Here is a 27,463-nt window from a genome sequence, read left to right as displayed (position 1 = left end):
ACTCTTCCCTATTTCAATTTGATTTTTTTAATGTATTTTCCTTACCATAACAAAAATATATATTAGTCACAGTCTTTAATCATTTAAAAACAATTAAAAGGTCTTTTAGAAACATACATTTGCGTGATGTAATGTAAAGTTGTACTCGAATCGAATATTTGGCCTGAATAAACAAACTACCATATTTTCCACTCTATAAGGTACTTCGGAGTATAAGGTGCACCTTTAATGAATGGCCTATTTTAAGACTGTTTTTATGTATACGGCTCACCGCATTATAAGGCGCATAGAATACAAGCTCCAATAGTGGCTGTGGTTGCGTTATACATCCACTAGATGGAGCTATGCTAAAGGAATACAATACAATACAATACAATACAATAGTTTTGTTTAAAGAGCTTTCACAACCGCAGCAGCTGTAATAAAATGCTTAACAGAACATTTAAAATAATACATCCAAGAAATCTGAATATTAAAGCATATAGACGGTGCATCAGATTATTAGGCGCACTGTCGGCTTTTGAGAAAATTGATTGCTTTTAAGTGCGCCTTATAGTGCTGAAAATACAGAACATTTACAAAAACGTATACAATGGGCCTTGTGTGGTGCTGCCGTAATGTTTGACATGCGAGATTGTCCATTGAAATGTGGGCTAGTCATGTTATCGACAAGCAGGAAGGCGGAACTTTAGAAGGATGTTTACCATTTATCCAATACTTCTTTTTCCAAATGACCTTCATGATTAATTTAAAAAAAAATGCAGATTAATGTCACAAACTACTATATATATATATACAGTATATGTAAAATTATTATTTTTCTTTTCCATCTCGCTAATCTTTAAAACGTTATTTCATAATGTGCATCCGAGATGCACCAGAGAGTAACTTTACTAAAATGAAAAGATTACAACGCTGAAACACACTAAAAATTGTCTTTTTTGTTTGCCTAACTTCAAAAGTCTCTCATAGTCCATTTTAGCGAAAACTATGTGATGGTCATGTTTTATTCCCTTAAAAAAACACATTTTTATAAAAGGGTGAAATATCACCCATTGGTGGTGCTGGTGTTGTGATGAACGCCATGCAAGATGTCACTTTTCACCTCTTAAGAGAGAACATTTGGAATTGATCTGATACTTCTGCTTCTTTTTGCCAGGACTTTTTTAGTTTTTGTAAAAATGTGCTCCTGATAGTTTTCTAGTTTTGTGGGTCTCAAATATGGTTTCAACTTGACTCAAAATGCATAAAAATCGACACTTTTCATCTCGTTAGACACACTCGATGTTCCCCGCCAAACTTTTCTGCAAATGTGCCTTTTGGGTACGACACAAACCTACGCAGTGTTTTTCCTTTACGAGGGAGCCTCAAAAGCTCCCCTTTCACACCGCTAATTAGCCATAAAACGCTGCCATCACTTGGTGACAATTTCCAACCCCGAACCAATAAATGTGTTGAAATTTCAAATGTATGCGGCTGCGTGTGTTACTAATAGCGATTATGTGGGTTGGGGAAAAGAAAAAGAAAAAAAAAACCTCAAACAGGCTTCCAGTCATATTTCGCCGACATTTCATCACACATTTAATCTGGCCCTGTCTAAGATTTCCTCCGCAACCTGTAGTCGAGGCACAATGGCGGATGAGATTATGAAGCATGTCTGTTAAAGCATGTCTGTTTGATCATCATTGTGTTCAGGTGAACTTCTCCACTTGACAGTCGATATGTAACCTAATCTCTCTCTCTCTCACTCTATCTGGCAATGAATAGGGCGGAAATGTGATGGCATTAAGTCGATTTCCTCCTTGCTTTGCACTTTCAGCCTTAATTCCCCTTGGCTCTTCTTCCAAACGTTGGCATTCATTTAGATTTCAAAAATATATAAAAAAAAATGTTACATGAAGGCTTGCCTATTCATTTTCATTGATCTGTCATTTGAAGTTCACGCATATATTTGCCACCCACCCCCCTCGCCAAACAATGCCTGTTTATTTACAGCTGCATCTATCTCGCCGAGTGTCAGGGAATCAAATAAAACTTGTGTATTATCTGCAAACGGCGGATGATGAGCGTGACAAAAGGGCGAGATTTGACATTCTTCGAGAATCACCGCCGACATCGTCTTGATATTTCCCGTGTGCTCGTCTAAACCTTCATTTAGCGTCAGTAGACTGCGTGTTGACACGAGGAGAAAAGGCATTGTAATGTTTTTTTTTTTGGTGGGGGGGTGCAGCTGAGGCCCTTTTAAAGCCGTATTAACAAACCTGGCCTGATCAAAATAGCATCAAGACGGCTGATTACACGCTTTTAAAAGAAGTTGACTACTTCAAATGTATCACACGTTCATTATAGCTGAATGGAATGACACCCAACACAGAAGCAGACTGTACCAAGCCTGACAACTTTACATGTTGCTAATTATTGCGGCAGTAGTTTACTTATTAATACCCATTTCAAATACTATGATACTCTCTTGTAGCTAAAACCGAACTGTATGAAACAACTCTCGTGGTGTTGTAGCTACACAAGAATAAACAAAATGAATGTTGAAAAAAATAATAGGGGGAACCATCTGAAATGGTTTAGCTAACTTTAAAAGATGGGCAGCAAGGCGGGCTTGCCGAACATTCAACGGAAGGTCATTCCAAAGGGAGGGACTGGCAATGGAAAAAACTCAATCCCCTCTGAGCCTCCTCTTTGTCCTCGGTGCCTCATCTGGTCCGCTGACCTGAAATACTGGGCAGATGCATAGGAGCGAAGGAGCTCAGAGAGGTAAGGTGGGGCAAGAAAATTACTGAAAAACAAAGAAAAGAACTTCAAATGAAATATAAAATGAAGGGAAGCCAGAATTGGAGTTATGTGCTCCCTCTTACAAGCATAAGATAGCAGGCGAGCAGCAGCATTTTGGACCAACTGGAGACACTTGAGAGGAGGACTGGCTGACTCCAAAATTAAATCCATTATAATAATCCAGCAGAGATGTAACAAAGTCATGGATTACAGTTTCTAAGTACGGTACTGCTGTGAACCGTACTTTAGCCGGCTGCCTAAAATTGAAAAGAAAAAAATCAGCTGGCTTTAACAACAACACAAATTTACTAGTTCATTTAAAAATCACTGTCCAATTTAAAACCCAAATTCTAGACTATTAGCCTTAGATAAGATGCCATGAGGCCCAAGTCAACAAAACAGAAAAACATAGCAATTTGAATTTTGAAGGGACTCAATAAAATCTGTTTGTTACAATACATATGTATATTTAGCAGCACTGTACAAAGGTGTGCCATGAGGAAATATTTCAGCGTCAGACCCACTGTTACTCTGAGTTAAATTATTCCCCCCCAAAAAATTAACACAGGATGTCATGAGATTGTGATGAGAAGAGTAGCTAATATTATTCATGCTTGATAATACCAGCACGACAACTAAAAAATATATAATAATAATAATTCTGTGTGATTTGGAAAATCCTCTCACCCAATCAACACACATTTATTTATTTGGACCGATTTTGAAATGTTGAACCTTGATACATACAGTTCCAAATAATCACTGAAATAATATTCCATCCATTCATTTTCCACGGTGCTTATCTTGAATAGGGTCGCGGGTGAACTGGAGCCTATCCCAGCTGACTTTGGGAGAGAAGCAGGGTGCGCCTCACACTGGTTGCCAGCCATTTACAGGGAACATTGAGACAAACAAGGATTCACACTCACGTTCAGACCAAAAGACAATTGAGCGTCATCAATCAACCTTATTTTTGGAATGAGGGAGGAAGTCAGCAACTCGAGGGTAAAAAAAAATTGATATCTTGAGTGTTTTGAAGTTTGATTTTGTGTGTAATATTGTTAAGGTTTAAAAAAAAACATGTCAAATGTCTGAGTTTCAGGTTTTTTTCCCACTCACTATTTATGAGTTTACCTTTTTTTCTGAATTGTTAGCACATCTTTACAGCTCAACAATTTCCATTGTGCGTTCGTAATATTTTTCTATTCTGCTCCATTTAAATTTGTTTTCCCTAACGGGATGAAGAAAGTAACTATTTATCTACTGCAGATTTTTTAAGCTATTTAAATCCATAACAAACAATACAGAAGCTCAAAAGGTGCCCACTATGGTGTCCGGTGCATTCTACTCTCTGGCCAATTAAAAGCTGGTCTGCGTCGAGAAGGGGTCGTCAAGTGTTTGTAGGGAGAAGTTTTGACAGCCATTCAAAGGTTTCGGTGGAAACAGGCGCACATGGCAACGCAGCATCCCATTCAGCCTGACGAGAGCGACTCCAGGCAGCACCGAGCTCAGCAGGGGGTTGTAAACATTTACACTAAGAGCCTGTCCAGTGCACATGCTCCGCGCTTGCCAGCCACCTCGGTATTGAATGTTGTGTTGCATATTTTGTCATTCAGGCCTGTCCCGAAAATTGTAGGAATCACACCATCAATTTATGAAGGAGCCATCCAAAATGTGACAAGAGGCTTATGCTGAGCGGAGGAAATAGAGCTAAACATTGTTCAAACACCCCGAGACCCACATGGTAAGGGAGCGCTCGGCGGCGAGCTGCGATGCACCCCGCTGTGAACTGGGAAAGTGATGTTGGTGGGCTCGCGTCTCCATGAGGGCCACGGCGTTCCCGGGCCCCCCCTATTTGAAGCCTTTTTGAAGTCTGTTGCCTGCAGTAGCGTGTGCCAACTGCAAGGCTTCCTCAAAAGGGAAATTAAATGAATGTGCTCTATAGTGTGCCGAATTCCCCCGACTGTTTTCAAGGTGTGATTAAAGCCATTTGTTATTATAGATGCCCCCAAAGTCACTCATCATTATTTTTAAAGGTACTTTGGGAGTGTGTCCCAAAGTAAAATTGCAATCTATTTGGAACTTCAGTGATGTGAAAGGCAAAATTAAGTGCAGTAGCTCAAGAGCATGTTTAGAAAATGTTTTTCTTGTTGAGCTTGCAATGCTAAGCTACCTTCAATTGTTTTAGGCAGTGTGTTCAAAGTTATGCGAGTAAACATATACAGTAAACCCAAATGCAACATTTCAGATTAAAAAAAAAAAAAGATAACGCAATAGTCTGCCAACTGTTTTAAAGATATGATTAAAGCTATTTAGTTATTACTGACGCCTTCAAAGTAACAAATTATTGATTTGAAGACACCTGATGACTATACCTCGCAGTAAAACTGCAATCAGTTTGGAGTGAGTTTTGTGATGGGCAAAATGGAATCTATCAAGCCTGAGAAAAATTACAAAAATAAAAAATCTTATCTCACGTTCGACTGTTTTAGGCTTCTGAGACTATATCCCAAAGTAAAATTTCCGGGAATTGGAAATCTGCTGCTTTCAGTCAAAGGGGAAAAAAAAACCAAACATCATAAATGCCGCAGAAGTTTGAGAAAAAAAAGTATGTTATGTTTTTATTGATGTCACTTCTTTTATTGCTAACTTTGAGCCATTTGTTTTTTAATTTTACAAACTTAGAAAATGCAAAAGGGGGACAAATAATCGAATATTCAAAACTATGAAAAAATATTGGAGGAGGAAAAAAAAGTATGCACATACAAGTGTAGATTTCAATTGGAATATCACCAATCACCACTAGATGGCAGTCATGTTTTGCACTTACACCACCCTATATTACAAAATGACTAGGTCTCAATATTATTTTACAAATTTGCAATGATATGCGCGTGCCAGTGGTCGACTGGCTAGCACGTCTGCCTCACAGTGCAGAGGCGCAGGGTTCGATTCTGGCTTTGGCCTTCCTGTGTAGAGTTTGCATGTTCTGCCCCTGCCTGCGTGGGATTTCTCCGGGTACTCTGGTTTCCTCCCACATTCCAAAAACATGCATGGCAGGTTCATAGAAGACTCCTAGGTGTGATTGTGAGCGCAAATGGTTGTTTGTCTATGTGTGCCCTGCCAGTAGTATACCCCTCGTCCTGCCGGAAGAAAGTGGGATAGGCTCCAGCACGCCCGCGACGCTTGTAAGGTTAAGCAGATTGGAAAATTAAACTCCAAAACTAGCTTGAGTTATTTTAAAGGTTGTGCGAGTGTAACCCATATTAAAATAGCCACCAATTTGGAATAAGTTCATTTTAGCAAGGTTGAAGGCTTAGGTGGAACGAGTGATAGCACAGCAGTTGGGAGAAAAATACGGAACCATTTTTATTCTATAAATCTGTTAAGCTATTTTCCAGTTATGATTAAATGGGTGCATGCAACAAAAAAGGTTTAGAATAGGCAAGTGTATTTTCCGATATATTCAAGGCGCAATTTACAAATTCATGCCGCAGTACTTTTGTTGAACAAAACAACCTAAGGTTCCGAATTTTTGTTGTGTGAGGCATTGAAGGTATGAAGTTGATGCAAAACTAAACTTGCTATCAATATGGAGGAAGCGAATTTCAACTATATCAAAGGCAAAAAAGTAAGCTTAAGATAAGAAAACCTTTATTTGTCCCACAACGGAGAAATTTGCAATCTACATCAATCTAAATTTAAGGGGGGAGGGGACGAAAAGAAAAAAAAGAAAAAAAGTATTGCATGCATAAAAATAAATGTTTCAGAGAAAGAACTGCACACAGTACAGAATGCAATATAAAATATAGATATAAGCATATATGCAACTGCATATACAGTATGCTACATAAGGTGACTGTGCCATTTATAATGTATGGATGGGGTGAGTCCAAGTTTTCACGTTTAATGGTGTAGCAATGTGATAGAAATGAAATGAATGAAATACTGCTCAGCTAACTTCAGATCAAGCCAATGTATTAAGGTTTTGTGTACCTAAAATTGCCATCATTTTGGAATAAGCCAACTTTAGTTTTATAAAAGCCGAGCAAGAGATGCAGCAGCAGCTTGAGAATAATTAAATCGAACAACAGCCTTTATCCCCTAAATCTGCAAAGTGAAATGCAGTGTGTAAAAGGTTGTGTGGGTGTATCACAAATTCCAAGTGCAGTCAATTTGGAAGATGTGAAGTGCAATAAATTGGGATCTCACTGCATACAAAAAAAGGGAAGGCAGTGAAGGTGTATTTCGGATTCCATCCTTTATTGTTTCACAACTCTCTTCTGTTGCAATACAGTCATTTGCTTATTACACGTGAGATCTGATGGTCAATGTACAATGAGGTCTCATCATCAAACACCGTCACACAGAGCTCCTTTCTACATTTTCTGCCGGAAAGCTTGCGCGTGATTATTGACGTAATAATCACAACGACTCCTCCGTTGCCCACAGCCGCTCCCAAAATCTTTTTTTTTTTTTTTACACTTGTTTGTTTTTCAAAGTGCATTTTCAGGATTGCAAAGGTGATTTGTTTGGCACCCCCCCCCCCCCCCCCCGACTCAGCACGGCCATAATAATATACATGTCAGTATTCACAAAAGGCCCTGACTGCTTTGCTGTGAGGAACACTACATTTTCCCACTACGACACTTATTTGGATAAGTCAAATCAAAGAAAACATATCAAGATGCATGCCATGAACATTCCTCCATAAACATGAATAATCATAAGTGTAGCCTCTATATTTTTTTTTCTTCATTTAATTATTTTGATAATGACAAAGATATTTCCCACAAATGAGAACTAATGCTGTTTACATTTTGTTCTGTTTTTACACACAGGTCATATGGCTTAATGCCACATTGAATAGGGCAACACCCTAACTATTCATGTTAATAGCATTTGGTCCACAAAACCAAACGTAGCTTAAATAAAGTTTGATTGATTTGATTGAGGAAAAAAAAACAGTAGCAGGTGAGTGTTTTCAACTTATAAATGGCATGATGCTACCCTATAGTTTTCCATGTATATCTTTTTTTTCCTCCAAAGTTCTTTCAAGTGAAATGTTATGTCTTGGGGTGAGGGTAGGAAGAGATGATTTCTACATTTTATGACTTGGTTTTTATACTCTTCTGTTCCACGGAACAGCTTTGACTCTGTAGAATTTGGTTCCGAGAGGAACCTTGAACCTGTTCTGGGCCTGGTAAGAAAACACAGGAAAAGCTTTTGTGAGGCCCAACGCTCCAAAAAATACGGCCGCTGTGTTCAAAATCATCCACTTATTTCCTACTCCCTTAAAACCAGACTATTATTTTATTCATAGTAGACTATCATTCGTGATGCATAACTACATTAGATGTATCGACTCACCTTCAGATGCTTTACCTTCTGTAGTAAATATGAGCAAACAAAAAACTGATCTTTTTAAAACTGACTGCATTTTATGTAAAATCATTTCCATTTCTATTGATGTCCATCCGGTTGGGTATATTTACACCCCAACTGATGAAAGAATACCCTGGGAATGGAAAATCATTTTTCTGTATTGGCACAACGCAGCATGGGATTTCGATTCTCAAATGAATATCGTTGCTCACCACTTTCCAAGGCAAGAACACGTTTGAATGGCACAAAAAAAAAATCACTATGTTGGATAGGGAGTGATTCCGAACACAGCGAACAAAAGAGAATTTCTCACTTCAAAACACAGCTTGTTATAGTCTTACTAAATACCTTTTTAGCTTGGCAATACTCCTTCTCCATCACCTTTCCAAGCACCCACGGCCGCCTTGATGTCCCCGAGGCTACAACAGCACAACATAGAAACTTGTTTAGCACAATCATTCATTAAAAAAAAAATTAAAAAATCAAATAAACTGTAATCATTGCTTTCACTCTAACCCGGTTTGAGGTCCAGCGCAGTAAGTGACTCCGAGTGCAGGAAGTAGAGCGTCGGGCCGACGGTAAACAGCACGTAGTTGTCGTGCCTTTCATCTAGGATGATTAGAACCAAATCGCCGACCTGGAAGCTAAGGCGAGAAAACACGAAAAGATATATTGTAGAACTGAGTGCACAAATCCCATGCGTTCGGTGACAGTGTCGACTTGTGTTCACTTACTCTCTGATGGCGATTTTGTCGGAATGCCGCGAGGACACAGAAGACATGCTTTGAGACATCTAAAAATAAATACAAAATAGGCAAATAAATAAACAGAACAATGTCACTTATGCAAAAGGCACTAAAACTGTATATTTGTCTGATTGTTGGTGTTTTTGCCTGTATGCAGCCTTAATACATCGTTTTGTTCCACTCCAGGCTACAAATTGTCTGTGGGTTCATCAGAATTCTACTCTTTGATGCTACTGCCATCTAACGGAAGGTTTGAGTAGAGCAGCAAAGATGGACTGACCAGTCTTTGGCTGAGGCGCTTGTTCTCTTCCTCCTTCATGTGCAAAGTCTGAAACAAATAATTGATGACACTTGATTAGGCCACACAAATAACAGTTCTCTTTCGTCTCCTTTCCACGAAGCAGCACAGTTTGGGCTCAGTGATGCGGGAAGCTTTTTGCAGTTCCACCATCACAAGTTCAATGGGGTACCACCTATGAACTTGTGATGATGAACTCGGTAATTTTCCGTCATACTATTTATGGAGAAAAACGGCAAGAAACATGGAAAAGGGAAAATAATTCCGGATGTGCTGTTTATCACACTGAATTGAAGTGAATCCTCTGGTGGAAGTTTTGCGAATGCAAAGTGTGTGTAAATACCCTCTCCAGTAAGAGTATCCTCTGCTTTTCCTCTGATATTACGATGTTCTCACTGCAGGCGCAAGAAAGAAAAGCAGAGCCGTGAAACTATGCAAATGTAATTCTGCTTCATGTAATATTCAATGAGCGTAAAACCAGTTTGGTTCGTCTTGCAATATGATACTTACTGGACTGTCACCATGCTGGCCTCCACTGCTGAGTCGAGATGCTCGTCATCCCTCAAGGTGGCCACAGAGGCTAGTCTGTCTGTGTCGGCCAGGAGCTCGGATGAACACGCTCCGGCGACCTCATGAGCGTAGGCGTGGGTGGTGAAGATGGCCGAGGAGACCAGGGCGGTGCTGCGCAAGTGGTTCAGCTCCTCTTCCATGTGCTTCTTCTCCTGCATCACGCTGGCTCGGTCCTCAGAGAGTGTCTCTATCAGAGCTACGAGCACCAACAATGAAGACGGACATCATCTGGCGCTTTTCACGGGAATATGAAAAGACATGCGAGGCACTCACCTTTGTCCTTTTCCTGCTGTTGGGTGACATTCTGCAGCTTCTCTGTGAGGTCACTGATAATCTGCTCCTTCTTCAGCCTCTCATGGGTCAGAACAGTGTTGAAGTTTGTCTAAAGAAAGACACCAACACTTAACTCATTCAATACCAGCCATTTTCACTGGAGCAACTGCCTCAATCCAAGAATTTTACTGGATTTTGACTGATCTTGTAAGGCCCACAAATATTTGGTTCTAATCTATATATATATTGCGCGTCGTCCCGCATGCGGTCTCTCCTTCCGTCTGCCCCTTTTCAAAACGTACCTACTTCACCGCGCCGCTGCGCGCCGCCACTGCGCGCCGCCACTGCGCCGCTCAGGCAGTGGCTCACTACGATCGCACGGGCATCTTAGCGAAAAAATGTTGTCTACCCACAAGCATTGCAATAAAAGTGTTAGTTATTTAGTAGAGCTAAACATCTCTTTATTTTCAAGATAAGATAAGATAAGATAAGATATCCTTTATTTGTCCCATAATTTCGCGATAAGCAATGAAGATGAATAAAAAGTTGAACCAAGCAACAACACTTTTGTGGGCCGAAGGCCCACCTTACCAGCCTTCCGTAGGAACTAGCTGATGAGCCGCCCAGAGGGCGGCGAACCACCACCTTACCAGCCTTCCGCAGGAACTAGCTGATGAGCCGCCCGGAGGGCGGCGAACCAGCTAGTGCTATATAAACATGGAGCCTACCAAAATAAAGTTTGGACTCCCTTCTTTCAGCAGAAAAAAAATTGTTTGTATCTTTTCCCATTCTGCAGCAATCGGCATGACAAAATGGCTAAGTTTCGTGGAAATGGCGATTCCTGGGCAAAAAATGGAGAAAAAGAGCCTTTTCTAAAAGCATGCATCTCAATCACGTCAGGCACCACTGCCACATACTGATCGCTTTTTTACATGATTTACAATGGAAACGGATTATTGTCATTCAGATTGCATCAGACCCTCCTTCCTCTCTGACGCAAAAAAAAAATATATGTATATACTTAGACGTACAAGTGCGTCCTTGGTAGGCGGGGGCCTAATTTTAAAAAGACGTACAAGTACGTTTTGTGGAATGAAAGAGTTAAGATGCAATAACTCTGAAATCCCCCCCCTCCTCCTCCCCATGAGCCATCACCTTATCGTGGTGGAGGGGTTTGAGTGTTCCAATGAGCCGAGGAGCTAAACTGTCTGGTTCTTTAAGCCCCTGGCTGGGTCACCCATGGCAAACAGGTCCCATGTGAGGACCAGACCAAGGGTGGCTCAGAGACCCCTTATGATGAAAAAGAAAAATTGATCTAGTTTTCCCCAGCCCGGACACGGGTCACTGGGGCCTCCCACTGGAGCCAGGCCTGGACTGGAGGCGGGGCTTAAAGGTGAGCGCCTGGTGGCCAGGCCTGCACCCATGGGGCCTGGCCGGGCTCAGCCTGAAAGAAGAACTTAGGCCCCGCTTCCCATGGGCTCGCCACCTGACCCCAAAGGGTCGGGTGAGGAGTGGGCTGGGTGGGGGCCAAATGCTATACACTATCGGCGGGATATTCGAGGGTGCGTGGAAGTTTGCTCAACCCATCTGCAGGTGATTTATGGACTTGGAAAATGGGCCGTTGATCTTGATGATACATCATCAGGAGCAACTGGGAATTCATTATCTTGTTCAATGACGCTTGGACAAGGCTGCAATGGGCAGGGATTGAACACCCAACCTCTGGGTTGGGAGACGACCCCTCTACTATTGAGCCAGGCCCTCGCCTTCTTGGAAAAGGCGTTCGACCGTGTACCCCTAGGTATCTTGTGGAGGGTGTGCGCCAGGAGTACGGGATATCTGACGCCCTAATACGAGCAGTTCAATCCGTGCATCACCGGAGTTTGAATTCCCTTTGCCGGCAGTAAGTCGGATTCATTACGTCAAGACTTAGCACATTACAAGGCATTGATGTCGTAAATGCTTTTGCTTTTAGTTACACAGCCCCCTTCTTACCCCCATCTGAATTCATGCAGCGCTCCAAAACCCATTTTTCATTTGCATACTATTTCCACACCAAAATATGATTGCTTGTCTGACATCTTATCCAAAACATGGATTGTTCTGCTGAAGTTGTAAGGTGTGTTCAATTAACAAACGACTGTGACATACGTATATCTATGTCTTTGTGAAAAAAAGTTGCGTCTCCAAACCTTTTTGAAAAACTTCCATTTTGAGATTTGGTTTGAAAGAAAAAAAATGAACTAAAATCCCACATAACTAATTACTTGACAGTATAACGTCAGGTTGAGGGATGGATCTTTGTTCTATAAACAGAACGAGTAGTAGTAACAATGACCTGTTGTTCTGCTATCAGGGAGGTCTTGAGGTTCTGGATCTCCTCATTTTTCTTCCTCTCCAGGAGCTCCAGCTGGGTCTGCAGGGAGGCCCTCTCCTGCTGCAGGCGCTCCTGCAGGGCTGAGTCCAGAGAGAGAGGTGCATCTGTGCGGCTCTCGGCGCAAAGGGGTAGCCCTGCGTCACTGAAAAGCACAACGTGCAATTTTATATTGGCAAAGCACTCGCGGAGATGACAATGTTCCTTTAGTGTCATATTTGAAATGTTGTGAGAGTTTGTTTTGAGTTGGTCAAAACATTTACCTCGATAACGACGGCCTGTTTTGAAGCTCATCCTCAAGTTGTCGTATCCTGTCAGACAGTCTCTTTTCTATCTCCTCATTTTTCAACTGCAACACTTTCAATGTTTCGTCTGAGGCTTCCTCCTCTAGTCTTTTACATAAAAGCTGGTTTTCTGCCTGCAAATTACCGATCAGAGTTTTCAACTCTAGCTCCAGTTCCTGGAAATTCCTTAACTCCAGCTCCTTTTTTTCATTGGCAGCAGTCACCTGCCGGTCCAACTCTTGTTTGAGGTTCTTCAGTTGCTCTGCGTGGCTCCCGTCGGTCTCCTGGGCCTGCTGCTGCAGGGATGATATTTCGCTTCGCAACAGGCCCATCTCCTTCTCGTGTCTGTCTACCAGCTCCGAGATGCAGTGGTCCTTCTCAATCTTCAAGAGGCTCTTCAGCTCGGCCCGGTCCATTTCGTACTCCTCATTTTTCACCTGAAGTTCTTGTTTGGTCTTTGCGAGCTCTTCGGTGAGTACTTGCGTCTCGGCTGCTACCTGGGAGCTCACTGCCTCGGCCTGCTGGATCTTGGTCTCCTCAAGGAGGACCCTTGCCTCCTCTACTTCTGTTTCTTTTAGGGCCAACTCCATTTCCACCTTGCAACGTAGTTCTGAAAGCTCAGCATAACGAGCCTCAAGCTCTTTTATTTGGAGGTCCTTCTCTTGTACAGCTCTGTTATGGTGTTCTATTGCATCCTTTAGCTTAGCCATGTTGTCAGCAGCAATGTCTTCCAAAGCCTTCTGATGGTCTTTGGAGAGGTGACCTAGTTCTGCTCTATGTTCCACCTTCAGTCGGTCCTCAAGCTCCTTCAAATGCGCCTGCGTGTCGGCCTCCAGTTCCTGCCTAATCTTCTGCTGGCCACGTTCGATCTCAAAATGCAGATTCTCCAGCTGACTTTTCAGAGAGTCTCTGCAAGCCAAGACGTTCTGGAGCTCTGTTTCTCCAACGCTCACCAGCTGCTCAGACTTCTTGAGCTTCTCTTTCAGGTTGCTCTCCGTTTCGAGCCAAAGCGCCTTGTCGCCCTCCAGCTGGGTGAGTTCTTTTTCTTTGCGCTCCATCAGTCCCTCCAGCTCCAGCATGGCACGCTGCACATCTCGCACGATATTCTGGTTGACTTGGTTGTCCTCGGTTAGCGAGCGGACGTGCTTCTCATATGCTTGCCGAAGGGTCACAATTTCGCTCTGATGCTGCTCTTTCAGCTCCAGTTCAAGCGCCCGGCAGATGTTGTCCACCATGTCGCGAATCTCTGAGCTCACACTCCTCAGGGCAAAGCCAAAGTCGTTTTGCTCTTTCGAGACCTGACTTCGCAGACGACACAAGTCGTCCTTCACACATCTCAGGTTGGAGTGGGACTCCTCAGCCGCTAGTCGATAGTTGTCAATCGCTTGGTGGAGCACTGCGATTCTCGAGTTCTCCCTCTCCAGGATCGTGGTGTCCTGCATGCGCTTGTTGTCGATGGCGTTAATGACGGAAGAATACAAAGACTCTACCATCATTTCGGGGCTGGTCGGGTCACTAATGGGGTTCGGGGAAGTCAGGTTCTCCTCAATCACAAATTCGTTGACGGCGGACATAAAGTCGGACTCGGGGCTCTCTGCCAGTGAATCCAGGTCGAGGGACCCGGGTTGCAAGACGCCTTCCATGTTGGGATGGCTGATGGTTTCGAAGTCAAATGTCTGTGCGTCGATGCTGTCTGGAGAAAGGTCCTCTAAAGGGGCGGGAATGTTGAGTGGATGAGTGCTGGCTCCTTGAAGGCTGAGGGAGGCGGGAGCTTTGGAGGCCGCGGCCAGCTCAGGTGGGCTTTCTGCGGACTGAGGCGTTAATGCGGTTGACCTGTGCATGCTCTGGCTAAAAGACACCTTGAAAGACAAAACAGTGAAGATAAATCTGGTTATTTACATCGGGTTTAATTGAGTTACTTCCAAAATATCTGAAAGTTATATCTTTTGATAAGGTACAGTGGTCCCTTCATTTGTCGAGGGGAACCCGTGATAGGCGAAATCCGCAAAGCACCTCACCATTAACATTTTCTCCCATTTCTCTCTTGTTTAAACACGCTCAAAGTTCAAAACTTTGCGAGAAAAACAAACACACGGTAATATTATTAATGTAATTATTCCTTATTTGATATTATTTTAACCCCCCTGTTACAATGTGGGTGAAATTGACCCATTTAGAAAATAAAGGGAAGAAAAAAGGATTATGCTTAGTCTGCTGCCTGTGTTTTTCATTTTTGTTCTTAATGTTATTATTTTTTTAATCAGTAAACATTAGAGCAGGTTCTACTGCCCCATGAACATTTTTAAGAAATGAACACAACAGGAGGATGAAGGGCCAAACATCCGTTGAAGAAATAAAAGTTTAAACATTTTCGGACAAGTAATGATGACATTTTTGGGAAATAAATTAAATTTTAATAAACAACATATGAGGTCGGAAACCTAAATTATTAATTGTGACTGGCGCATACTTGTACTTCATGGTTCCTCTGACCTTGGCATGTCATGGCACGGAGGAGATGTATTCAAATTGGTCTACGCTACCTTATCTGGAGGCAGATTACAATGCGGGAGGGCTTTGTAATGACTCCACGAAGCTATGCCGTTATCTCCCAACATTATGTGATTTGGTGAAATGCTTTAAAGAGAAGTTATCCCTTTATTTGTATAAATAAAGGAAACTATGAATAATTTTTGCTGGAGGTCCAGATGTGTTGTGATGAACAACTACCGGTACTCGGCATCGGCCATCTTTGTTGTTTCCATCCGCGAACGATTTGAGGTCGGAACTGGGACAATCTGACCGGGATAAATCAGACTTCCCACCTTTCTCGAACGCGGCACAAGAAACACATTGGAACGTAAGTGACTAATGGGCCATATTTTGAGCAGCCCTGGTGTCGATGGACGAATGGACAAAAAACATAAGACATCCCACAGACTGTTTTCCCAGAAAGAGCTGAAGCGCCATATATTCACTTCCTACAAGTGTCCAAATAAAGCTATCAATATGATGCATGTCATTTATCGTTTTCGTTATGGTTAGACAACTTTCCATGTTGAATAATGTCCAGTAGACCAAATCTGAAAGATTACCCTCTGTTCACTCAGCAGGTTAGTAATAGTTTCAGACATATCGTCCAAACTCTGTGTAGCTTGAACCAGACGAGTGAGCTTCTGCACGTGCTGATTCAAGGGATCAAAGTCGCACATCGTCGGGACCCTACCGAGACAAAATACATTTTATGGATATCAGAATTGAATATAATTTTTCATTTTCATCCGCACGTCTCCGGAAAAGGCTTACATGAGGAAAGGCTGCACCTCCACAGGACAGCACGATTTCAAGTACTCCAAGTCATTGACAGAGATGTCTGGAAGTTCATCATCAAATCTTCGTGGTTTGCTTGTCTGCAAACAATTGAGAAGCAGAGTGAATGAAAATGATTCAAAATATCAGGGTAAAATGCTGTTATTCAAGAAACATAAAGTAAATTTATGTTTGTAAATTTCTCCAGTGTAAGACAAATAAAGGATATCTTAAAGCCTTACACAAAATGAGGTCGGAGGCCAAGCGTCAAGCCCTCGAAACAAACGATTTCTGAGGAAGGACTTTCCTGAAAAAACAGTTCAAGCGATGATCTCGTGTGTCGTCAACAAGTAATCTAATAACCGATTTGCTTGCCCTTACTGAAGAGTTTCCCAAAGTTCTCCCTTTTGAACTTCTCTGCCTCATACAGTTGCTTGCCATCTTTAACAAGTGCGTAGGCCCACTAGGAAAAGAAATATTATTCCCAGTTTGTGTAATCACACCCAACACACAGAAATAATGCAGTAGGCAAGACTACGGACTTCTCTGTAGTGTCGCATAAACATTCTCCTCCGGACGACTTCCACCACCGCCAGGCAGTACATCTGGGGCACTGTACTCAGGGCTTCAACCACGCGCACCCTCTCCAGGAGCTCAGTGAGGAGTCGGAACAAAGCTTGAAGTTTCTCACCGTCCTGGTCTGCGTGGAGCATCACGTAGCAGCACCATCTGTTGCAAAGATTCAGATGACAGGTTGAGAAAATGAGCAGGAAGCAGCCAACCGCAACGTGGAATCTAAGCGAAAGCATGAGGGAAATTACTTGAGTCGGACTTGAAGGTTGTTTGCAAGCTCCTGTTTGGCAGTGGTGCACTTCTTTTTGATGTCCAGCAGCTTCCTGTGGTTGTTCAACATGATCATCAGCTGGTTGGTGTGACTTAGACACAAGTCTGGCAGAACAGATGTGTCCTTCAGGTTTTCAGCCCGCTTCTGATTGGCTAAAAATCCCTGTGAGACAATCCATACAAATGTCAATAAATATGATACACTATCTGACAAAGTACTGGAGCGGTTTGACTAATTCCCTTCCAGCGGCAGCGTTTTGTTGCTTTACTTGGAAAGATGAACAGATCACCCGTTGTGCTGTTTGTCAGTCGATTTTCGGTATTTATCCACTTTACACACCTGAGCGAGTTCTTTTTGTTCATTGACCAGCTTCTTGCAGCTTGCAATCATCTGGTCGAGAGCGTACAAGCGGTCCTCCAGCCCCTTGATGGCTTTCATATTTTGATTATCCAACTTGGCGATGGTGTCGCGACAGTCTGCGAGGAAAGGTTGGATGATGCGCGGGTCAAGCTGTCAAAAAAAGAATTACAGGATATATGTATTTTTTTTTAGCCATCACAGATTTATGATGACTTTTTCAAAAAGAATAACCAGCGGCTCACCCTGTTGATGGAATCAAAGCATTTCCTAACAACAGACTCCACGTCGTTAGGCCGATCTTGCACGTTGATCCAGTCCAAAAGCGTGACATTGAATTGGGGCAGGTTTCCGGGTTTGGGGATGTGTTCATCCTGCATCGCGGCTCTGAGCTCCACGTTGTCCATCATTTGACTAATGTCTCGCTCACAAGTACTTTTGCTCTTGGACGTCTCGGTAGAACCTGGTACCTTGTGGCCCCGCTGTGCATCTGGGGCACATAGCACCGAGTCAGTGGATTTTTCTTCTTCCGTCTCGTCGGAATCTTTCTCTGGGGTGGAGGCAGACTTCTTCATGTGCTCTCGATGACTTTGTCTCGTCAAACATTCCAGCAGAGGTATCCGAGCCATCACAGAGACTGCTGTCCCCAGCCTGTTGACAATTAAGGCACAGAAGTTTACCAATGACGGCAAAGACTAAACAAAAGGGGACGAACATATCTCTCTGTCCTTGCTGAGTACAATATGCTATAAAATCCATATAAGATTTAAATTTATTTCAGCAATTCATTTCTGTTCAGAGTAAAACTCATACTTATATTTCCAGAACCATTAAACACATGGGAAAATACTTGATAAACTTTTGGTTTTCGGTAGGTCAAAATTGTAAAATGAAGTAATCAAATACTTCATTATGTAGTGGAGCTATACATTTGTTTCACTTTTTAAATGGAACTGGTACATGCATGAAGATATTCCATTTCATGGAGCTTCACCTGTTTGTATACATCAATATTGAAGAACTGAGTGTACACCACAAAGTCAGTTGTGTTTGTTCTTAATGTGAAAAGTGTCATCTCCCAGACACACGTCGTTACCACCCCCATGCTTCAAAGTTGTTCTAAGGTAGTGCAGTTAATTTATTTTTACACTTGTTTGACAGTACAGTAAACAAAAATAGAGCTAAGTCAAGTCGTCCCATGCCTTGCGTTACACCACATCAAAGAGTGCCTAGTTTTAGGTTTGTTATGCAGCGGTTTAACTAAAAGCTTGCTAAATGTGGTGCTAACAAATGCAAAACAGAATTCCCGTAACATACAAAGTACTGCGAAAATACTGCGTTTAATTTGGGCGACACTTACTTTGTGAGTTTAAACTTAATTTCCTCCAGATCGTGCTGGTACGTTGAGTATGCAGTGTCAAATTTTACAAGTAGCTTCTGATAAGACAGCGTGCAGTCATCCAGGTTCGCCATGATGGCGGCCCAGCCTTGGTGCTGGAGGTGTTCGTCATGAACCAAACGTTCACAGAACGAACTAAGCTTGTTGGCAACTTCAAACATTTCCTGCGCAGCAAGCAGAAAACATTATATCAGTCAAATGACAGGTCAAAGCTGCAGCTTATTTATTATTTGAAAACCAAAATGCATGGTTGGAGTAGCCCACAACATATCTCATGGCACAGTCCCTTTTTTGAAAATATTCAAGAACAGGTACCATCGAATTAAGTTGTTTAACAGAGGCATCAGGTCACAATAATAAGGTTTTGCAGATTATGCTTTCACAACAGCTGCAGCTGTAACAAAGCGCTTTACAAAACAGTTAACTCGACTACAAACTAAGTTTGAAAGTAAACAAGAAGTAAACAAGAAGCTTCAGCGTCCATTGATGAAAAAAAGAGATTGGTTCACTTATCCTAAAATGCTCAAGAGAATTGGACCAATCTTTCTGAATGTCTGTTTTTCACAAATCGACAGACTATTGGCTGTTGGAGGACTGCAGTTGCTTGTTTACTTGCAAACGCAGCCTGGAGTGAGTGACGTCAAGCACGCTGTGATGGCAACATCGATGATTGCAGTGCCCTCATTCTGATCAAAGAAGACTACAAATTATCATATTTCCATGCTTGACACAAGTGGTATATGTTTTGCATTTTTATTCCTATCTGTATCTCTACTTCTACATTATTCATGCTAGCCAGTTGATACCTTTTTGACTTCTTATTGTAAATTAGGACCAGGAGCCGGACTTTGACTAAAATAATGTACCGGTATAAATGATTCAGCGTTTGGTGAGGATGAAGCTTCATGTTCAATTTGATCAAAATCTATTCAAATCCTTTGGTGAATTAACAAGAAATGCCCAATTTGGCACAAGTTGAGATCTCAAGTACTGTTGTGGACAAAGATAAGATAACCTTTATTTGTCCCACACTGGGGAAAAAAACAATGTGCACATGCTATTTGCAGGACAACAAAGTGTTGGGGGGTCGGGGGGGGGCAAACAAAAAAACAATAATGATGTCTCGCCAGCATTGTTCAAGAAGCGTTTCACAGTCAATTACCAGAGCAAGTTGTGTTCGAGAGGCAACGGTGTGAAAGACAGCTGGCATCAGTAGCGACTCTTCCACCTTCACCTGAATCTCGCTCTCAATGGAGAAGGTGGTTTTGGGAATGGTAGGATCCCGGTCGGACAAGATCATCTCCTTGTTGAAAAGGAATATGGGGTTTGTTTCCTGGAGGCAAATAGCAACATGTTGTGAATCAACATAATGTTTGAGACCATGTGAATTCTGATGAACACGGGGTACTCTGAAAGTGGGTCGTGAATTCTCTTCTTGTAATGTGAAAACATTAGGGCAAAGCTGGACTGATTTCAGGATTTCTAATAAATAGGTGGAATTGCACACGACTTTTTACAATTCTAAACTGAATCCATTTCAAAACTATTTTGGGGACAAATACACCTCTGCAGTGGGACAAAAATGTAAAAGTCTAACTAACCACAATCATGTATGACTTTACTAGACAGAGACCTCATTAAATGGCTCTTTAAGGATTTTTAATTTAATTTATATTTATGTTTTTGCTTTTTCTTTTTCATTTTGTGACGCCAACAGAGACGAGGTACCATCAAGGGCCAAGGAAGATGTGTTTTCGTTATGTTTAGTCTTGATGTAAAGAGTCAGCTCTCAGCCCCGTGCACTCCTCTGTAGGTACGTCAAAGTTAATGATCAGAGCGAAATATAAAGCAACAACCTGAGAAATGTAAATTACCAGGTATTAACACCACATTGGCATAAATGTGTTTGGCCTTTTTAGAATTGCACCGCAGGCTGGATTAAATTAGCCTTGTCTTGACAGCTGGTGTGAAAATAAAATTGTTATACACTTACAGTGCCAGCACTGTAGCTGCAGACACGCCTCTCAGCATCCATGCATTCACCTCCATTGACAACAAGGACTTGATGTTGAAGTGCAATCTTATACTTCGCCTGGATGGCATGTTTAAGTTCCAGTACACTGAGAAAGGAAAGGGAAGAAAAGGAAAGTTAGACCAATGTCAAAATGGCAGGTACACAAGGGCAGGGAGGTGATGACTGGCCATTTCTCTTACGTTTGGACAGCAAGATCGGTGTCAAATGTCAGTGTGCTGCCATTATTAACCTGGAACACATACAACTTCATGTTGAATCGTCCGCTGGTCTCCGCACTTGTTCATTTAGTCTTCGAAGGCCACCCTGCAAAAAGCAAGCATAACAAATGAAATAGACCCTCTCGGCCATGTCAGTTTACAGTTATTTGTGTATTGATCAAAGGGAATAACTCCTAATGTAACTATGTTGCTAAACGCTTTCATTGAAATTAAGAACTATGAAGAGGATGTATTATTCGAAACACCTCTGAGAAAACATATTTTTGTCCCATTTTAACCATATTCTCGCATGTTTTCAGTGCCTTTCAGGGCACCCCATTACAAAACGTTATTAACATGACAACTGCATCTATGAAAATCAACATCCTGGCACTGATCTCTTCTTTTTAGAAAAATCATAAAAGCAACTGGAAAAGCAGTCTGCATCATTCATTCATTCATTCATCTTCCGAGCCGCTTGATCCTCACTAGGGTCGCGGGGGGTGCTGGAGCCTATCCCAGCTGTCTCCGGGCAGTAGGCGGGGGACACCCTGAATCAGTTGCCAGCCAATCACAGGGCACACAGAGACGAACAACCATCCGCACTCACACTCGCACTTAGGGACTATTTCGAGTGTTCAATCAGCCTGCCATGCATGTTTTTGGAATGTGGGAGGAAACCGGAGCACCCGGAGAAAACCCACGCAGGCCCGGGGAGAACATGCAAACTCCACGCAGGGAGGCCGGAGCTGAAATCGAACCCGGTACCTCTGCACTGTGAAGCCGGCGTGCTAACCACTGGACTACCAGGCCGCCAGTCTGCATCATTGTGTTATAAAAACATCAAAGACATCTTTTATGTGAGATAATTCATCAAGGAGGAAACTCGGTGCTTGGTGGTTGCACCTTCTCGGCAGCGTGGGTCTACCAGCACTGTTTTTGATTGGGAGGAATGTCGGTGCCATTTAACTGTCATTGCTGGACAGCTCTGGGGTGCTTGCGTTTTTTTGCGCCTGTAATGGGCAGCATTTTACACAGCACCGCTTTATTCAGCAGAGCGATCGGTGCTGTTGGACGGTCTACGGCTGGATGGATGCAAGGCTTGAGGAGCCAACGATGGATGAGAAGAAAGGAGTGTCAGCGCAGGGCGCCAATGCGGATGTGGAACTGGGAATCGCGGCTTGGAGTTGAAGCGGATTACGTGGGACAGGACCAATCTCTTTTCGTCAATGGACGCTACAGCTTCGTGTTTGCTTTCAAAACTTAGCTTGTAGCAGACGTGTGCATATTTTCAGCATGATGTCTCTGATACACTGGTGAAAGGACACTTTGCTCCTCTCCTCTTTCATCTGTAACTGTTTCAAACGACAAAGTGTATGCAGGAAAAGTGATTAAGATTGCATGACTGTCTGTGTCTTATGTGTTCATTCATTCATTCATCTTCCGAGCCGCTTGATCCTCACTAGGGTCGCGGGGGGTGCTGGATCCTATCCCAGGTGTCTCCGGGCAGTAGCCGGGGGACACCCTGAATCAGTTGCCAGCCAATCGCAGGGCACACAGAAACAAACAACCATTTGCACTCACAAATTTAATTTAGACAATTTAGAGTGTTCAATCAGCCTGCCATGCATGTGTTTGGAATGTGGGAGGAAACCGGAGCACCCGGAGAAAACCCACGCAGGCCCAGGGAGAACATGCAAACTCCACACAGGGAGGCCGGAGCTGGAATCGAACCCGGTACCTCTGCACTGTGAAGCCGACGTGCTAACCACTGGACTACCGGGCCGCCCTTGTCTTATGTGTTGTGTTGTGTTATTTTGATTTCAAGATGGCACTGCGAGAGTGGCTGCCTTTCCAGCAGCTCTTATATTTTGTTATTCTACTTTGTCCTTCTTATTTTTGCTGCTGTCAATTGGGAATTTCTCCGTTGCAAGACTAAGAAATGATTTCTTATCTTACCTTAAAGTTTAAACGCCAGTAGAAGTCATATTTACACCGCAAGTAATAATGTTGCCTGGAATAACACATGTCTATCAAAATAATGTCATTTATTCCAAAGAATAGTCAACTCCGACTAGGGGTTAAAGTTAAATGTTGCCCTGCTCCTACAATGGCGACAATGGTAACACATTCAAATGTTAAGACATAGCACTAAAAATACATGAACAGCCATTAATCTCGAGGCCCTTCAGTTAGAAGTGTCACACAAGGGACAGTGGATTGTCATGTATTTTTTTCTTTGTGCTCGTGTCTGGCATTAGCCTGGCTTAAAATGTACATAAATTATCCTTGATATCACTCCTGTTCGTTTCCGTAACTGAAACGAATGGCATGTTAGCCAGTCTGTAATGCTACCATGCTAAGTGCGCTAAGTGGCCATTAGCCAAACACAGCACTAGTCGATGAAAATGGAACTGACCTTTTACAACGAAACAAGTGGTTACTACCAATCGTATGTGTTCATTAGTATATGTATCACATTACGCGATGAAATAAATGCCCCGATATGTCATGTCTTACCTTACTTCACCCGCATCTTCCGTTGTTGGTCTCCACCTTTACCTAAGGCGAGTGGGCTAGCTAACAAGCTAGCAAACGAGCTAGCTAGCTAAGCCAGGTTACTTTGGCAAACATAGAGCTAACCTAGCAACACTAGCTCGAAGACGCGGCTAGCCTCGGGTTAAAAACAGTCATGGTGTAGGAAATCCATTGGTAGTAAACAGCATTGCCGTTTTAAATAGAGGTCTGGTTTTTCTAATGTCCAACCCAGGATGGTGTAACAAACAGGCACAGGCTTTATCTGTTTATAGCGGGGAGCTAGCTACGCTAGCAGCCTTGCTCGCTCTGTTTTGTTGTTGTCATCTCCTGTGGGCGGTTCGTAAACGATTGGCTCTTTGGTTACGCGAGAGGGACAAGATTCCACATTACTTTTACAAGTGATCACAAATCAGTACTAAAACGGTGAGAAAGGGCAACATTTAAACATGTATTTCCTATAGTATATTGTTCAACTAAAGTCAAAATAAAATGTGGAGTGATTCAGTGGCTGATGATCGAACTTGATTTTATATTTGTATTTATTTTTCATAAATTTAATATAACATAGTTTTTTAAATTACACCTTGATTGCGATGGTCAGAAAGTTTGATTTTGACAGAAGTAGCCGGAGCATATGACATCTTCATTGGTTGGTTGCAGGTGCATTGTGGGAAAATAAATGGGAGTGGGCTTTGAGTGTTTTGCTGCAACATGAGGATGGGTGTGGTTAATGGGGTCTGCAGTGACGTCAAATGAACACGTATCTGCAGAAACGCAGTTAAACAAAGTCTAAAAAATTAATTATGAAACTACTATATTAATTTTTACACAAAATTGTATTATTCTCCTTTGAATTTTGAGATATTTGTTTGCTGAAAACTGTGCTGATAGATAGATAGATAGATAGATAGATAGATAGATAGATAGATAGATAGATAGATAGATAGATAGATAGATAGATAGATAGATAGATAGATAGATAGACCCGGCAAAAAAGAATCAATAACAGTGAAAACAATTGATAACTAATTGTATTGTCATAATAGACACATATTAAGCGACCTTTGGTCCTTTAAATAGCACGATTTAAAGCTAAACTAAACTATTATTGTTTACATTGCTTGGGGGGGGGGGTTCCAATCCGCTGAATCCTCGCAAGGGTCGCGGGGGTGGGGGGTGCTGGAGCTTATCCCAGCTGTCTACGGGCAGCTGGTGTCATGATGTTTTCGGTCTGGCCAGCAGGTGGGATGAGCGGACTTCGGTACGCACGTGCTCCCAATCTGTCATTTGTAAACTCTGTATTTAAGGTCTCTTCTACTATGTACTTGTGTCGGAGTATTGTTTTCTGGTATTGCTGTTCTCGCTGCTCATGGACTATTTGGCTATTGAGCTCGTCGTGTTTCGCGTTTTGTACTCTCGGTACCCCAGTGATTTTGTAAGTACGATTTTGGTTTTGTAAATTGGCTTTTCGCTCGCGTGTATTTTGATACATTGTTTTAGTTTGTATTGGCGGTCTTTATTTTTCACACTTGCCTTTTGTGCAAGCGCTTTTTGTTATTCGTTTGTTCTCTCTGGTCCTTGTTTTGACCAGCTTTATGTTGCCTTTTTGTCGGTGCGATTTATTAGCATTAAAACATATTTGTTACGTAGACCTTGTTTATGTCTACGTTTTTGGGATCCAGACTTAATTCGGCTTGTCCGAGTCGTGCCAGCTGGCGGAGGACACCCTGAACCGGGTGCCAGCTAATCACAGGGCGCACAGGGACAGCTGTCATGCATATTTTTGGAATATGGGAGGTAGTGATGGGTCCAGCGACACCAATGCATTGACACATGCGCCGGGCTCACAGAGCAAACCACGTGTCGATGCATGTGCTGCTTCATTACGTCACGTGATTGACACGTGAACTGCATTGACACAGTCCAGGCTTCTAATTGACACACCGGCTGCGTTGACACAGTCCTGGCTGCTAATTGACACGTGAACTGCACCGGTGCAGTTTAGACCGCATCGGCTGCTTGGCACAGTACAGGCTGCGCCACTTAGTCCAGGGGGCGTCGACTCAGTGCAGAGGGCGTTGACGCAGCAAAAGCCCGCCGCACAGTGTTTAAAAGGAACACCTGCCGAAACAAGCCAGACCTCACTCACGCTCGCTTGTCGAAGTTCGTGTCAGTGCAGACTTCGTGTTCGTTAGTGATGGGTCCATGAGGCCTCATGAGTCGTGTCGACACACTGACACACTGTGTTGATACTGTGCTGATACTGTGTCACTGACCACTGCCACCTGCTGGACCTACAAGATCCCTGCAGCCAACCCACTTAACAGACTGAACTGACTAATTGTTTTGTATATTGAACATATAAAATATAAAATTCGGTAATAAATTGGCAAAAGGTGAAGGTAAGATATAAAAAAAGGAAAAGAAAATAGTAATCATCACAAATATGTGTTCAAAGGAGTAGAAAGAAGCAAAAAACCTACCCCGAGTCCTACCCCTTCTTATATATGAATTGATCATTGTTCTAAATAGGAAAGAAAATCTAAATATCAACAAATGCTTTTACCATTATGTATGCTGTACTAATACATTTTTACAACATTAGGTTTGTATATACAGTACATACTCTTTAGAGCACATGTATATGTCGATTTTCTCATATTCATAATGGATGCTACATTTCATTAATATATTAAATAATCTCATCAATGTATTTCTGATGTATTGCTATATTTCATGAGTGTATCGAATTTATCAGCTTAATTCTGATTTGTGTAGTTGTCTTGTACTACTCTCGAATTCATTTTTAATCTCAGCAAGAGAGTTCCTCATTTTACTGGTCCGTTTCAGAATCATTCCACAGATTTACACCTATTACACATACACTCCTTTGTGTGATGTTCGTTCGTGTTTTGGAATTTTTTGTATAGATTAGTACCCCCTAAATTGTGACAACTTTCTCGAATTTTAAAAAGCTTCTGGATCTTTTGGCAAAGGTTATTATTGTGTGCTTTGTACATTAATTGGGCGATTTTGAAGTCATTCAGGTCATGCGATTTCATTGTTTAATTTGATAAACAGTGGATTTGTGGGTTCAGTCCATTTGGAGCCAGTGATTGTTCCGATTGCTTTGTATTGTAGTTTTAAAACGGTGTTTTACTGGCATTTCCCCATATTCCCACACAATAGGTCAAATATGGACGTAATAAGTATAAGGTGTACAAGGATCTCTTATTCAGCAAATCCTTAGTTTTTGGGAGGATCCCCATTGTTTGGGATATTTTTCTTTTATTATCTATTATGTAGCTGCCAGCACAGTTTTGCATCTACAACTGTTCCAAAACATTTTCATAAGGTCATTCATCGATTTGATGATGAAGTGTATGCAATATCATTCACATCCATGCATTCATTTTGCAACATTCAATGTGTTCAAATAATGTGAAGATCATTTGAATGAGGATGCTTGTGGGCTTTTATTTCAAATTTTTATTGAGAAAAATAAGATGCTCCAATGTTTTAAACTTCAGCCTGTTGCGTCTTTTACAAGCAATTTCTCCTGCTGTGGAGAACACACGCTCACAAGGGACTGATGAGGCTGGCGTACAAAGGAACTCCTTTGCGAGGTGGGAGAGGTTTGGGAAAGAAGTGTGTTGGTCCTTCCAGTACAGCTGCTTCCTGGAACCTTGATTGTCAAACATGGAGGGGAGAGTCAACCAATAATAATTACTGATTGTCAATTAAATCATCAACATAGCAACCGTGAAAAGATGAGTGAACGTTTGTATACCTGGCGTAATACTGGGTGTATCGCGAACTTCATTCTCATGCTTGGCCCGATAATGCCTCAGCATAGTGGAGGTGCTTCTGTTGGTGTATGACAATTCGACTTGGCAAATTCGACATTTCACCTGTAATGAAATGTGAATAAGAAGTAACTAAGAGTTACCTTGAAATGTATTCGGATTAGAAGGTACAACACATGTCAATAATCTGAGAGGCACTCGGCGAGTGCCTCTCGCCGAGAGGCTCTCGGCCACAGAAGGCGATTTGAATAAATAAATAAA

General features: G+C 42.2%; 1 protein-coding gene across 2 annotated transcripts; it reads right to left on the bottom strand.

Moving 5' to 3' along the window:
• Nucleotides 1–7,029: 7,029 nt before the first annotated feature.
• On the bottom strand, nt 7,030–23,753 carry rb1cc1 (RB1-inducible coiled-coil 1). Of its 2 annotated transcripts, none has more exons than XM_052088358.1 (23): nt 23,379–23,753; nt 20,841–20,964; nt 20,620–20,746; nt 19,789–19,959; nt 18,588–18,790; nt 17,473–17,878; nt 17,210–17,380; nt 16,848–17,032; nt 16,569–16,755; nt 16,408–16,489; nt 16,269–16,333; nt 16,024–16,127; nt 15,813–15,939; nt 12,697–14,576; nt 12,398–12,578; nt 10,060–10,168; nt 9,727–9,982; nt 9,560–9,611; nt 9,199–9,246; nt 8,907–8,965; nt 8,689–8,816; nt 8,521–8,591; nt 7,030–8,305 (listed from the first exon to the last, which is right to left on the bottom strand). In XM_052088358.1, exons 2-23 carry the CDS (start codon nt 20,909–20,911, stop codon nt 8,279–8,281), a joined length of 4,710 nt encoding a protein of 1,569 aa, XP_051944318.1. In that variant the 5' UTR covers nt 20,912–20,964; nt 23,379–23,753; the 3' UTR covers nt 7,030–8,278. The 2 variants fall into 2 exon arrangements, with proteins under 2 accessions (XP_051944318.1, XP_051944317.1); XM_052088357.1 differs by having other exon boundaries at nt 7,030–7,987.
• Between the last annotated feature and the right edge of the window lie 3,710 nt (nt 23,754–27,463).

This window comes from Hippocampus zosterae, chromosome 15 (genome assembly GCF_025434085.1).
Source record: "Hippocampus zosterae strain Florida chromosome 15, ASM2543408v3, whole genome shotgun sequence".
NCBI classification, from domain to species: domain Eukaryota; kingdom Metazoa; phylum Chordata; class Actinopteri; order Syngnathiformes; family Syngnathidae; genus Hippocampus; species Hippocampus zosterae.
Note: the sequence above shows the minus strand (reverse complement) of the source record. Positions and strands in the feature narration are given on the sequence as shown.

Coding starts and splice junctions, on each gene's coding strand:
- rb1cc1 (XM_052088357.1), bottom strand. CDS start 20,911: ATGAAGTTGTATGTGTTCCAGGTTAATAATGGCAGCACACTGACATTT. Junction 17,879..18,587: donor ATTAAGTTTAAACTCACAAA/GTAAGTGTCGCC, acceptor AATTGTCAACAG/GCTGGGGACAGCAGTCTCTG. Junction 15,940..16,023: donor GAGGTGCAGCCTTTCCTCAT/GTAAGCCTTTTC, acceptor TTGTCTCGGTAG/GGTCCCGACGATGTGCGACT.